Here is a 14,772-nt window from a genome sequence, read left to right as displayed (position 1 = left end):
TACTCGAAGTAAACCACCCCAGTCAAATCAATTTGAAATGAAGAGGTTCGAATGTATATTTGGAAAGCTATCTATATGTCGAGAAGCGCTTGATCTAAGAGAGCCAGCAGTTATAGAGGAGGCGTACCCACGTGTGATCTGGAGTGAATGTGGGTTTATTTACCACTATACGAGTTAACAAGGATATTCTCAGACCTAAATGGATGCTTCAGCTGTGGTATGAATAGTAAAAGACTGTGGAAATACTTGTTTGGTGCTAAACTTCATACCATGTCTGTTAAAAAGCTGTTAAAGTTTATTTATCACCCATCTAAGTGACTTCATTGAGCATCTGCTGCCATGGTCCAGAGATAGAACTCAGAGTTGAGTGCTTATGACCTCACCATTCAATAAAGTGTAGCTAAAGGCATACCGCATGCAGATTATTTATCACTTCTAACGTCTATCACGCACTGACCGTCTTAAAGCTGAATAATTAGGAGGAAACCCTAATAATGTTGATTTTCTTATTGTACACTGTGTAACCCGCGGAGTTTGTGTTGCAACTGAGCTTTAGAAGATTACCTCTAAGACGCTTATACTCTAGTGAGGCTGCATAACAGAATAAACTTAAACTGCTCAAACGTCTTGTTTTCACTAGATCGTCTGTATTCAGCCTATTAGTATTTTTTATTCTCAGACCGCGACTTCGTATAACATTATGTTGCTTGTAGTTCTCGAAAACCGTTTGCAGGACAAGCTGGTTTACAGCATGTAAGATAGTGTGTAGTGCGCGTTTAAATCGATGTACGAGTGGGCTTCCCTATTTACCTACTGTAAGTTGTTTTGTAGAGCTGATTCATCCAAAAGTTTGAAATGCCATAGTCTTTTTTGAGTAAGATTTTTTTGTCCCGATTTGTGTGATATTTATAAGTATTATTATATTAATAAGAAATCTTAGGAATGACAGAATTAAGGCACAAATTAACGTATCGTATTTGGAATTTGAAATGAATAACAACGGAATTATTAATTCATATCGACACCACATTCTGCTGATGAAATTAGAGGCTAAGACGTCGAATTCTGGGGAGCCATAATTGAGAGTTTGACAATTGGGAATTCCTCATTCGTAAATGTGCAGTCAAAATACGACGTTCACTGCTAGTATCTCCACTGAGTTGCTATCTCCATGTTTTTGAATTATCGTAAATCTTCAATGAGGTTGAAGAACCGGGCTTCAATGGAGCTGTCACCCCCAATTTGCATGTGTCCCGTGTAAATGATTCTGATAAGATTGAAGTCCCCCCGAATCAGGATGCAAGTGTAACCAAGACGAATGGGGCGAAATAATTTGTAGCGTGGTGTCGAGTCGCAGTTGACTATAAACACCAATACAAAGGAACGCGTGCCAGGATATCCATAAAATCCCCAGGGAGTGAAGTACCACAAAGCAGTTAATGGACCAAGTCAAGATATTTTCGTTGGCGATCTCGTGGTATTAAAGGAATACCGAGGTCGTGCCAGGATAAGCTTGGCTACAGAGTGTAACCGAATTCGCGCGAGGTCACAATCAAAGTGTAAGAACAATGGATGCTTTTTAGGACAGTTAAAAAAAACACGTTAAAACAGTCGCTGGTACAATTGGCTATAATAATAATTGTTTTCAATAAACCAATCGTTTTCTCGTGATAAACGTGAGTCACTAAAAATTCCTACAGCATATGATCGTCCTATACACTGTCAGCAGTAGCTTCTCTAAAAATGGTTCTAACTCAACGTCTCAAGGTGCTGGACAATCCTACGGAGTATAAAACAGATTCTATAAGATTAATGGACTCATATGTGTACATTTGGTGTGCCACCAAGCAAGATCGAAGGTACAGGGCAGTTTTACCGTTAATTCATATTTATTGAAGTTGTGGATCAAAGACATATTGGGTATTGCCAACTTCTAGTCTGTTATTCAAGAGGAGGACCATGTTTGTAATGCTCTTTTCAGGTTTGTATTATTATCATTACCTGGTTAACGCAAATTATCCATTTTTCGGTAAACTCACAGAGTTCGTATAACGATTTCAGTTTGAAAAATGTGAGCCTCCATGCCCCGTATGTCTTGACAAGTTTTATGTGAATATACAGATAATCTACCTCAACAAAGTTTTCCGAGTGTTTAGTCTCTGTTCCTTCTACACTTTTACCTGCATTTGGCAGTCCGCAAGTTTTCTTCAGTACCTAATTCTTGAATAATGTTACCTGTCCAGATGCATGTGGGGCGTCCATGGTGAAGAAATTCAGTTTACTGAGAGACATTAACACCGCTGATATTATGAGGTTGATGAGCTTTAGCATATCCTTACAAGATTTGATGAGTGTTCCACCAAGACTAATGTTCTCGAAGACTCTCTTCTTAACATCGCTGGACGTCTTTTCTAACCGTTTCAGGACAATTTTGGGGTCGTTTGCGATCTTTTATTTGACGTGTCAAGAAGATGGTAATGTTCAGTAAATCCTCAGCACCTATGTTGCATGAGTTACATGTCTAGTGACGGTCTGATATACTAAGTCTATTGTTGGCAGATTCTTGCAAAACTTTCCGACTGTAACAAAAAATCAACATTTATGAGATGGACAAAACAAATTAAAACGAGTAGTATAGAAGTTTGGCATATTTGAAGCATCTTTGATGTCAAAAGCCACCATGCTTCCATCGAGTAAGGATACAGGAAAATATTGAGCAATGAAAATTATGTTCGTAAAGCGCGCGTGTGATTCCGTTAGAAAAACTGTAGACACTGCTTCAGTGAGTCTATTTAAATTCATTTGTAACGAAGTAATCATTGTTCTCAAGATGTCATATCATCGATAATTTTATTGGTTGTCACGATTTAGTCACGTATAACATAAAGTGTCGCGTTACTAGTGTGACCTTTGGTGTAGGCCGTCACCTTTATGAGCTTACCACATATTATTAGGAGGTCGTAGTTCTACAACATTCAAGTTGTAGTCGTTTGTAAGTTCGTTCGAATGTCTGCTACTAGTCGATTTCAATCAGAGAAACTTATCTTGAGACAGTTATTCATTGGTGATCCCCTCCTAATAGACATGGGAGCCTGTTAAGCGAAAGCTTCTATTCCGTCCACAACCTTTTGAAGTGATCTGACTAATTTTTATGCGCTACACAGTTTTGTGTATTTATCTGAATTTGCATAATATATATCCAGAGACGCACAAATATGCAAAATATTCTCTTTCACTTTTTATGATCAAATTAGGAGACCCCTGTCTTTCAAATTTCGTAATAATCTCACTAGTCAAGATTATTTCTTGCTATCTTGCGCCTTTCCTTTGTGAAAACACTCGCTATCTAATATACATCTCAATTCGCGTTTTGAGGAATAAGAACATCGTTGCCATTTTAATCGGGGTTTTAACCTCGTATGCGAATAATACTAGTGTACTTTTTGGCGACGTGCAGACTATTCAAATGTCACTTAATCAGTAAGTAGCTAGCTTAAACGAAATGATATGTAGTTTGTAATATATACGGCTGCATATTTTGTTAGATGTGCTGTTTGTGGTTAATAATGTACTGTTCTCTTCAGAAGATCGAAGTACTTCTGTAAAGCCCTCTATATCTCGTACTATCCGAAGTATTTGGTGGTGAGCAATTTAAAATGGTCACAAAGGTTATGTACTGGGTGCCTATGTTATGCTTGTAGTAGTTTTAAACAATTAACCTGTGTATGCTAATAATTAGTGACTTATGTCAATTAGGGTTTTATTTAGTGACACCACTTTGTTGTTGTAGTCGTCTAGGCTGTGGTGTGCAATACATCAATCCAAGCAGTTTCCTCTGATTGTGTCAAATATGTCGTCTTCGAAGGATAGATAGAACCCAGTGGCAACATTACGTGCCCATGTATGGTGATGATGGTCCTCTAAGGGCTGTTACTAGCTCTAATACTCTGGGAGATGCTCCGACAACTTGGACCAGCATGCTTATGTGCTGGATTATACGTGACATCTTACTATAGGGTTGTCATATAAAAAATCTGCATATGCGTCTCAGTAGACCCTTTCGCTTTTCTGTTATAAACTCCCTATTGCTAGTACAGTGTAAAATGTGACAAGTTGGGCTGATGGAGAAGATTTGTAGCTCAGGTGGATGATTTTGGTGGGGTTTTGTTCTCTGAAGTTTGTGCTGATGTCGTTCAGAAGAACGATGAAAGCTCCACGACCAAACCATCCAGCTCAGTGAACAAAACTCCACCAAAAGTTGGGCTGATGCATAATTGATCAATTTCCCACTCTGTTAACAACTGACTACCCTTTAATAGTTTCATAGTTACCTTCATTGTGGAATATCTATATAAAACCTGTTCGTTCAACAAGTCCGGCATTGTTTCAAAGACCTGCTTCCTCTAAAGTAAGGGTTCCCACTTGCGTCTTTATGTTCGCCCATGACCGTACCGTAAGTTATGGTAATAAAAATTCAGTATGCTCTTGAGCCTTTTATTCCAACTATCCTTACAGTACTTTACATCCTACTTATCAGTGTTTCTTTCTCTTAAACTATACCCAGCCTAAAAACCTGTCTTTTGTTGTGTCGAAATTATGCCGAAAGTATTCAGACCATCGATAAAACAAATCAAGACACATATAAAAACGTACGTTTTTATTATTACGAAAGCAAGGCTTTTAATAGAAATGAAGTTGAAACTCAAGAAATCAGACCTAATCAGGTGTCCGACTCCAATCCGTCCAAGGAGTCATCACCCTGCACTATTACAAGTGAACCAAGGCCAAGGTAACAGAATCCGATAAGCCTTATTTTATCAGTTCACCACTTCCTTCACAGAATACGTGTGAAACTCCTAAAACAGCTACTCAGAGGTAACATTTTTGTAAATACATGTTTATTTTTAGTTTGATGAACCCTGACCTAGATGTCCATGTTAATCCTGAAAGGCCTCACCAAGTATCCAAGGAAATAGAAAACCTATTTGTTTCTAAAAAAGTAGTTGTCTAATCTCTAATAATTGGTTTTCAAAATTTATAGCGTCGCAAAACTAAAGTCAAGACAACGGAAGTACTACCTCCTGTAGATCGACCTCTTGATCGAGCTTCTGTCACTCTTCGCTCCTTACTGCATTGGGTCCCTATAAATAAACCACCTCCGACGTAAGTCCTTTTTATACAATTACTACTAGAAAAGTTATCGACAGGAGCGTCTTAACTCCACTACCTGTTCACTAAGTGGGGACGTGGAAGCAAGTGATAATGACCTCAAATCAAATGACAATAATACTGAAACTCCTGATTTAAATGAAAATTCCCCAAAGTGTCCATCCAGTGATGTTTATTCGGACCCATTAGCTCCTCAACTACGAATCGATGCTAATGGAAATATTGTGTTGGATGAAACCAGTTTATTAGTTGAAAAACGAGAGAATTTCTATACAAAAACTTTACGGCATATTAGTGAAGAAACTGGCATACTCAGTGTTGACTATAGGAGTTTCCGACCTCCTCGTGATGGCCATGGAAGGAAATGGACAGAGCGTGAGACTACACGATTCTACAGAGCATTGAGTACTATTGGGACTGATTTTTACGTGATGGAGAAAATGTTCCCTCGCCGGAAGCGGTCAGAACTTGTTGTAAGTTGTCCATCTCCATTGGGTTTTTTTCCACCAACTTTTGTTCTAGTTTTTCATTTATTTCCTAGTATTCTATCTCCGTGTTATTGTGTTTTTCGAAATTCTTTTCCGTTTTGTGATTATTGTGATAAATAATTGTTCATATATATATTAAACTTTTTAACAATAATTAACTTTGACAAGTACACTTTTGTGTTTGTCAGCCACATACGACATACAAGTTAACTCAGTTCTCCATGTCCTCAAGCTGTCACACTTCGAACCAGTACAGAAAAAGGTCAGTCAGTCCAATACAACATAAAACACGCTTCAATTTACCGCAGCCCATTTGCATAGCTAAATGAAATAGTCAGGGAAAATTCAAGAATGGTAGACGTTGTAACAATATTAGTGGTAATGTAAAAAATTGGACATCGAAGATGAGATTCGAAAAAGTATAAATTAATGAAATAGAAAAAAAACTACAAAGAACCGAGAAATTTAGGACCGACAAGAGACAAAGAGTGAATAAAGCTAGACTATTGCCTAGATAATCAACCAACAATAGTATCAACGAGGGAGAATTTCAAGAATATAACTTAGAACGAAAGTGTGAGAAAACACTGAGACTCAAGATCCATAAGCACTTGCCCCACTACAACTACTTTCGAACTATATCGCTCTAGGTTTCTAACCCAATGGTCCTAACCAGGACGTTTTCGCCCCCTCCTGTTATTTCTCATTCCAACAATCGGTAACTTCAAGAACTTGTACCATTTTCTCACTTGTCAACACATAACATTCTCCCAATATGCTCCCATGTTAGTTGACATTACCTATCCAAGTAGGAAAAGGCATATTGCACGTTACAAATATCCCAGCCACTTCAGTTGAGTAGAGTCCAGAACTTTGTTAACCTAATTTACACTGTACTCTACACTTTACTTGTTCATTGCTCACCTGCTAGCTTTTTCAAGTGGAACAATGCCTCAAAAATATTCTGGTCAAACACTCAACTATCCTACAAATCCAGTAAAATAATACAAAGTGAACGACTGCGCAGTGCAGTCACTCTTGGATAGATATTTAAATATCTCACTTATCCCATATAAGTTTTAAGTTGACAAAGTCGATTATGTATCTTGTTTTTATGCCGACGTTTCGTTAGCCACTAAATCAGCAGGGGCAATCAGACTTAGGATAAATAAAGTGGTTAGTGCGCTTCATTTATCCACCCAGTGTGATCAGACTATATTTTGGATCAGACCAGTGTTTTACCTTATTCTAAAAGTTTTTTCGTTGTCTCTCAAGGCACTGGAAAGATTGTTCAGTCATCGGTTATTACCTATCTCATTCGTATGCTCTAATTATTATTATTATTTATTATTTGAACACATGAATATTGGTACAAGAGAGCGCCAATATATATGCGCCACACAAAACAATGAGAATTCGAAGAGAAATAGAAAAAAAAAGCTAAGGAGCGCAAAAAAAGAGAGCAATAACGAAGAGATTGGTGTAAGGTAGTATGGTAGAAATGAGGGAACGGAAAGGTACAATCAGAATAAATCTTCCAGGTAAGGGAGACACAACCACTTTTTATGAAGAATGTAAAAGAAGTTTACAGCAGGATCGCCACTGGCTTCTATCCTGAGCCATATCTGGTAATGTCTCTAGCCACTGTGTCGTACCATCTCTCGAACCCAAGCCAAGGAGTCGTGAAGGACCAACACAAGCCAGCCCTTTACAGCTTTTTTTCATACCCCGACACCATGTCATGCACTGACCACCTCTCCACTTTATCCAACCATTCCCAGAGTCGGCAAATAATGCACGACGTGGAATTCTCTGGGACGACATTCGTAGAACATGTCCAAGCCACCGAAGTCGGTGTTTCCAGATGGTGACACCAATTGAATTATCATCTCTGTGCCCGAACACACGATGCCGAACCTCTGCATTACTGACATGGTGTTGCCACTAGATGTCAGCAATCCTTCGGAGACAACGATGATCGAACACAGAGAGTCGTCTAACGTCCTCAACTCGGAGAGACCAGGTTTCACAAGCATAGAGCAAAACTGCTCTCACCGACGCGTTGTAGATCCGACCTTTTACAGCCAGACTAACATCACGAAGGCGCCAAAGGTGGCCCAGATTGGCATAAGCCGCTCTGGCTTTCACTATACGTGCATTGATCTCATCACTCACACCCCCATCAGCACTTATGCAGTTACCTAGATTCACGAACTTCTCGACTACGTCTATCTGCTCACCATCCAGGGTGAGTACAGGATTAGGATCCTGCCAGTCTTGTAGAAGTACTTTGCACTTCGAAGGTGCAAAGCACATACCATACCTACGGACACTGATTGCCAACTGATTAAGTGCGGATTGCATGGCTTGGGCATTATCGCACAGTAAGACAATATCGTCCGCATACTCAAGGTCGAGAAGTCTTTCTCCAGGCAACAGATCCACACCGCCATTACTTACATTCATCAGAGCTGTTTCCAGAATGTTATCGATGGTAACGTTGAAGAGGAATGGTGAGATTGGGCAACCGTGCCTAACCCCACTGCTCGAATGGAACAATGGAGAGAGGTGGTTGTATGCCCTCACTCTGCCTGAGGTGTTTGTATATAGGGCTTTTAGGATGTTAATAAACTTCTCAGGCACACCCTTCTTCAATAGACAATCCCAGAGAACAGTCCTATCCAACGAATCGAAGGCAGCCCTGATGTCAAGAAACACTACGATTGTTGGCCTTTGAAAAGTATGGCGGTGTTCTAACATTTGGCGGAGGGTGAAGATATGATCAATACATCCTCGACCAGAACGAAACCCAGCCTGCTCCTCTTGAGTCAATCTTTCTCGGGTTTTGAACAACCTACGAAGTATGACGGAAGCCAATAGCTTGGACGCAATCGGAAGTAGACTTATCCCCCGATAGTTGTTACAGGAACGACGTGAACCCTTTTTAAAGTTAGGGACAACTATCAACTCATTCCATGACGTTGGTACACTCTCTAGTTCCCAAACCTTTGTAAACAACGTCGTCAATTCCTTAGTCAGAAAGTCACAACCATCTTTAAAAAGAGCAAGGGTAAGTCATCTGGGCCAGGTGATTTGTAACGCTTCAAGAGTTGGAGTTCCTTGCGGACTTCCGCCTCGTTCGGTGGATCAGTCGTCACCGGCCATGGAGGGCAGGACAGTCTGACCGATGTTGCCGGAGCAGCAGGCCAGTTGAACTGCCCTTCGAAGAATTCTGCCCATCGTCCAAGATGTCGATAGATGTTAGTGATTGGTATTCCATCATCCTCGCAGATTGTTTCACTCACACCAGACTTCTTGCTGCCAGTGGCTCGGATGAGTTGGAAGAGCTTCCGGTAGTTACCAGATGCAGCTGCTGCTTCCAGCTCATTAGCACGCTTCGACCACCAGGCTTCTCGGTCCTTACGCAAGCTTTGCCCAATTTCCTTACGTAACATCCTTCGTTTATGGTCAAACTCACGGTCACCCGGAGTAGACCGACGGGCTTCAATGAGTTGTAAGGAGCCAGAAGAAACCCAGTGCTTAAAAGCGGGACGTTTCGCAAACCCACAACTGACTGTTCCCGCCATTTTCATGGCGTCATGCAATTGCAACCAATGCTCATCTATACTTTTCGGTGGAATGGTAACTAGCCTAGAGGCTAGCTCGGCTCGATACTTACTAGCAACAGAAGTTGCAACCAGCTTGCTAATATCAATCCTTTGCTGGCGGTCACTTCGTTGGCCACTGAAAAGTAAGGTAAAATTGGCGCAGACCAAGGCATAGTCAGAGTCCAGATAGGTACTCCAAAAGGAGCGGCAGTCTTTTACACAACCACGCCAGCGGTAGCTGATCGCGATGTGATCAATCTGAGTCCAGGCTTGAGATGCAGAGGGAGGACGCCAGTTGGCACATCGGCGATGACTGTGCCGAAAGTTAGCGCTAGCCAGAAACAGGTTGTGGTCTGTGCACAGTTGCAGTAGACGGTCTCCGTTATCTGACCTGCGAACAACGAGTCCCCATCGGCCACCTAAACGACTCTCCTCTGTGCCCAGACGCCCGACCTGAGCATTCAAGTCTCCGGCTAGTACTACAATAGGTGTCGAACGCACTTTCTGGAGAAGAACAGATAACTGGTGGTAAAACTCATCCTTGATTGCATCCGGGCTGCAATCTGTCGGGGCATAGGCGGAGATGACGAAAAGACATCGTTTCTCACGCCGATTTCTTCTCACTTTGATGGAACTTTCTAATCTAACAGCACATAACCGACTGTTAATGGGGATCCAATCGACTAGTGCTGCCTCAGCTCTAGCGCTTAATGCGACACCAACGCCAGCAAGACCAGCCGAAGATGCCACAGGGTCCCCGGATAAGCGCACGTAAAACAAGCTTTTTGAAGTGACAGATGAAGAGCGAATTTGTAGCACTTCACCAGAGTCTTGAATACGGGTCTCGGATAGACAGCAGACATCGATATGAAGACTTTCCAAAGACATAGCCAGCCCTATCTGTTGTCCAACCTGCATAAGTGTGCGAACGTTGAAGGCAGCCAGTTTGAATGGCACACGTGGTTTCAGAAAAACTGCTTCAGTACTCATATTCGGTGGTAACATACAATTTTCAACCGGACAGTGACTCGAGAACGTTTAGATACAGTCGAATTTCCACCAAAGACGAGCCGCTGTATAAGTATAAAAGAGGGTGAATAATGTGGAAAATAATAATAATAATGACAATAATAGTATTAATAATGACAATAATTGTAATGATAATAATTTAAACCAATTTATTGTTTTTTAAAGCGAGAAAAGTAATTTCCATAGACATAGAGAGTTCATCATTTGTTTGTGGGCTGTGATACTGCCCGGGTGCCCAAACCGAAGCAGGTGGTTTTCTTAGGGGGCCACTGCCCGAGCCTTTGACCTAAAGGTCTAACCCACAAGGCAGTGGAGCATCGTAAGGAGATGCAATCCCATGGTAGCCGGTGGCCAGCGATCGGTTCATACGCCATTTGTTCCCGTAGGATACTGGAGCCCATGTGCACCATTGGTTTGTGATCCGGTTAAAGCGCCGGACATTCGCTTTTCGTCCTCTCATTTTCGTAAACAACACCCCCGCCACGAGGAGGCAATGAGTAGGACTTCCCTGGCAGAGGCTGTATACGCGCGGCCGTATGCTCTAAATCAGTGGCAGAAGCAGTAGTTCTTAAATCATTCGTTTTGCGAAAACAATATATACTTATCGGTTGCCTAAATCCACGTGTAAGTAACTGAGTTAAAACCATTAATTCCAAATTAAATCACTCACCTCATTTTTGAAAATCTCTTGACTTAAATTTTAATGTAATAAGCTTTTATTATGGTCTTTAGATATAACCTTCTGATAAATTATATTGCTTCTTCCGACCTTTAAAACTAAACCAGGATGATTTATAATCGTAATGATATTTTTATGGTGATTATTTCTTAATGATCAGGATATTTTTACCAAGTTCACTAACCTAGCACTGAACTATAGCTGATCAGCAGTGGATCAAAACAGCGGATTGTTTTCAGTGTTTACTGAAGCAAATGAGGTCACTGAATATATCGAGATAGCAAACTACATTTCTTGTAATTGAATATTGCCCTTCATTTTTAAAGTCTTCGAAATACCACAGCTTCCACTTTCATTTTTTCTTTCGAAAGATATTGCTTATTATTGCTGTTCACTGCTTCAATTCATTTTTTTCAATATTATTGTGTACAGTAGTGGTTCTTGTCACACCAAAAGTTGTGGTAACTTTCTGAAACTTCAAGAATAGTGCGTCCAAACTATATTCTACAGTTTTTATAACTTCATGTTGATTTTATATCAAGCATTCAAAAGTTCCTCTTTTTTGAATCTACCTTTTTTCAAAGAGTAAATTTAAACGAGAAGAAAAACGCAACCCTTATCTGGTCAACCAAGCATTACGTAAGTTAAAATCTGTCAGAAGTCATTTTCATGCTTACAGGAAACCGTCGTACTTACGATCTTATTAATCTGTTCCCGTCAAGTGATGAAGAAGAAAATGCGAGACCCGATAAATCTTCAAAAAGTAGTAGGAAAAAATGTAAGTTTACTTTTTGTCTCATTAAGACTGTTTATTCCACATATTGTTACTGAGTTTTTTCGGAAAGTAAGGCTACCATTTTGCCGTTTACTTCACGAACTGTTAGCTACACCACGTTATCATGGTGTAGGAATTAACGATTTAATCAAGATTTCTAATCACATGTAGGTTAGTTATTCACTATTTCAAAACTTTGTTTAGTTAGTAAGACAATTTCCATATACTTTCAAAAACAATCATGTATACTTTGAGGAAGTAAGACTTTACAGTTTACTTATGAATAACTTGTCTGCATGTGCTTATGACATTCGTATTGTTGATATGTATATATGTATATATATATATATATATATATATATATATATATATATATATATATATATATATATATATAGTCCCTGTTTCGAACAGCGTTCAAATGACTTTTGTGTGCCTAGATTTGACATTTAGTTTATTGACTGAGTATTCTATGTAACTCGGTTTAATTTCTTAATGTTTATTAGTTTTACTCCCATAGTTATGTTCTACGCGATTTGTGTTCTTAATTCGTCTAGGAGATATGTCTAATCTCATTGAAATAAATGCTACATTATAGTAAGATAGTAAAGTGTCACTTCTTAAACCTACTTTTCTTGTAATTCAACCTGTTTATCTTACATATCATTAAGGCAAATAAACTTAAGTTTGTGGCTTGTAATACATATGGTTTGGAATTAAAAGTGAGATTCTTCAGTCTTAATAACCGGACTCAGGTTTCCAACCTTGTGTTTGTATCTTACAAAAATCTCGTCTATTTTTTCGCAGCATATCATAAATTCGTTCTTATTTTCTTGAAAACCAAGTTTTCTCTGTGTGTGCAAAGTTGTTTGATTTTAACATAACAAAATGGACTACTATATTTTGTATATTTGTTCCGGTTATGTAAAAGATGAAATAAGTAGATGGTTTTAGTTCTAAGTTTCCGGCTTTTATATATGAACTGAATTTGCTAATTTCGGTTAAAATATAGTGACAAATCATTATCCTATCTGATTTTTTAAAACAAATAAAACTGGCTACAAAATAATCAATCACTATCCCTCCCGTTTATTTTTGTCAAAGATAATCTATTGGTCAGTTAATTCCACATGCTTAAAATAAGTATTATGTTCATATTTCTAATTTCTATCAATTTGTACATTTTTTTATATTCTCTTTCATTGTTTACGAAGACTCTATAGGCGTAAATTTACATGGTCTATAAAAAACTTTATAATAACGTGAATTACAAACTAGTAATTTAATCACATCGTTTGATTTTTTATTTTTACAAAGGTTTATAATTTAGAGTCTCATTAGATCTGTTTAAGCGTTTTCAAAACTTTGATAAATATTTGTACATATTTCATAAAAATAGGTTACCAATCTGTGAACAGTCCTTTAAAAGTTAAATAATTTTGCTCGTAACCATTGATTTGCATTTTAGAACCCACCTCACATTCTTTGGTCTGTTCAACTTGGTAATATCACTAGCCTTCACGCAAAAGTTTTAGTTCGAAGCCGAATATAGGAGCTGGTATCTAGTTACGTAGTTTGCAAAGTCTGGTTAAGTGATTGATTCGTAATTTAAAGCAATTTTTGTTAGCCTCAATGAACTAGGTGAAACATTTTTCAAGACTGATTAATAATTACTTATTAAACAAGAATAAACTTATTTCCAGTTTATGCCAACTAAAAGCATTCATGTCAGGTTCACTGAGTATTTACATTGAAATCTAGAACATCAATCCTCAGTAAATTATGCCAGTTCTATGTAGAAATAAACATCAATATCACTCGATTCCATAAAATGTCTTTTGGAAAGTCTTTTCCAACAGTAATCTTGTAAAGTAGACAGTTTAACTACAAGTAAACTTATTGTTTCCCAGTTTCTATTGTTCACTTTTTCATTAACCTCTCTTAAAAATAAAACAGCTAGATGTGATCAAGACTCAATCGAATGTAACGAACAGTCATGTAATCAAAATCTTGATGCAACAAGTAAACCAAAATCGCGAAGAAAAAGCCTGCTTCGTAGAGATCCAGATTTTGAGCGTCACCTTTCAGAAACAATCGACTGCGTTTTATCTCAATTTACGAATTCCGATGCCGGCAACCGCAAGTGCCAGTTGACCCAACATACTGGTAGTGACCAGCAGTGTAAACAAAATACTAATCACCGGTATGAGTTTAGGCATTCCTCGCGCAGTATCCCATCTTTACAACAAATGATTTCAATAAAGGAAGCAGAGCTTGCAGCGTCTGAAAAAGATAACCTTGAGACTGTTATGGATTCTCCTCAAATTTCTACAACTTCAGAAAGCAACCCTGTAGATACCTCAAAAGAAAATGTTTCTAAACCTCCCAAGTCCTACTATCGCCCGAAAATTGATCTTTTCAACCTCAGTGAAACCATTTTGGGTGAATCATGATTTTTCTACTTCTGTATATTTGTGTACATAAAATATATATTCCCAGTTGTTTGCTGCTTTTATATTGACTTTTTATAAGTCAGTGATAGTTATGTCTTGTCTAGGCTAGCTAGTTAGATTAGATGCCGACTTAAAAGCATATAAATACATTGGTTTTCTCTTATTAAACTTAGGCTTGAACATATGATAACGTACACTTTGGCGTATATGCTGTCATGAAATTACTAAAACACGTTATGATCAGTATTTTGTACATCTTCCAGCACTTTCTAGTGAGGTTGCTAGAATTTCATCCGAAATATGTCAACATCCTGACTGTTTCATTTATTGTAAATGACTGGCGTTTCTAGAAGGAAACTATATCTACATCCCTGTGTTTATTTCTAATCATGTAGTGTTATATACTATTGATTTCTTTGCATCTTTGATTCGAAGTCAGGTACATTAAAAGAATGAAGCTTTTTGCTGCACGTAATACTCTAGGTGTTATGAGGTTTAAAATTGATATTAGCTTCTCATGGTGTAGATGCAGGTTTGTTTAATCACTCATGTTTTCGTTTAACGTTGATCT

The 14,772-nt window shown here is 38.6% G+C and overlaps 1 protein-coding gene across 2 annotated transcripts; it reads left to right on the top strand.

Annotated features, from left to right (window-relative positions):
* The first annotated feature begins 2,647 nt into the window (after window positions 1-2,647).
* Window positions 2,648-14,510, top strand: MS3_00001361 (uncharacterized protein). 2 transcript variants are annotated; one of them, XM_051208793.1, is made up of 10 exons: window positions 2,648-2,782; window positions 4,565-4,649; window positions 4,688-4,789; window positions 4,822-4,875; window positions 4,909-4,999; window positions 5,042-5,163; window positions 5,198-5,642; window positions 11,558-11,612; window positions 11,653-11,751; window positions 13,705-14,510. In XM_051208793.1, exons 2-10 carry the CDS (start codon window positions 4,597-4,599, stop codon window positions 14,199-14,201), a joined length of 1,518 nt encoding a protein of 505 aa, XP_051074193.1. In that variant the 5' UTR covers window positions 2,648-2,782; window positions 4,565-4,596; the 3' UTR covers window positions 14,202-14,510. The 2 variants fall into 2 exon arrangements, with proteins under 2 accessions (XP_051074193.1, XP_051074192.1); XM_051208792.1 differs by having other exon boundaries at window positions 2,648-4,649; window positions 5,042-5,642.
* Window positions 14,511-14,772: the final 262 nt, after the last annotated feature.

This window comes from Schistosoma haematobium, chromosome 1, assembly GCF_000699445.3.
Source record: "Schistosoma haematobium chromosome 1, whole genome shotgun sequence".
NCBI classification, from domain to species: Eukaryota; Metazoa; Platyhelminthes; class Trematoda; order Strigeidida; family Schistosomatidae; genus Schistosoma; species Schistosoma haematobium.
This window is presented reverse-complemented; position numbering and strand designations above follow the sequence as displayed.

What these genes read in the sequence shown, in the direction of transcription:
- MS3_00001361 (XM_051208793.1), top strand. Translation starts at nt 4,597, where the DNA reads ATGCCGAAAGTATTCAGACCATCGATAAAACAAATCAAGACACATATA. An exon ending in CCTAAAACAGCTACTCAGAG is followed by an intron (nt 4,876 to 4,908) that starts GTAACATTTTTG and finishes GTTTATTTTTAG; the next exon opens with TTTGATGAACCCTGACCTAG. An exon ending in GGAAGCGGTCAGAACTTGTT is followed by an intron (nt 5,643 to 11,557) that starts GTAAGTTGTCCA and finishes CTTTTTTCAAAG; the next exon opens with AGTAAATTTAAACGAGAAGA.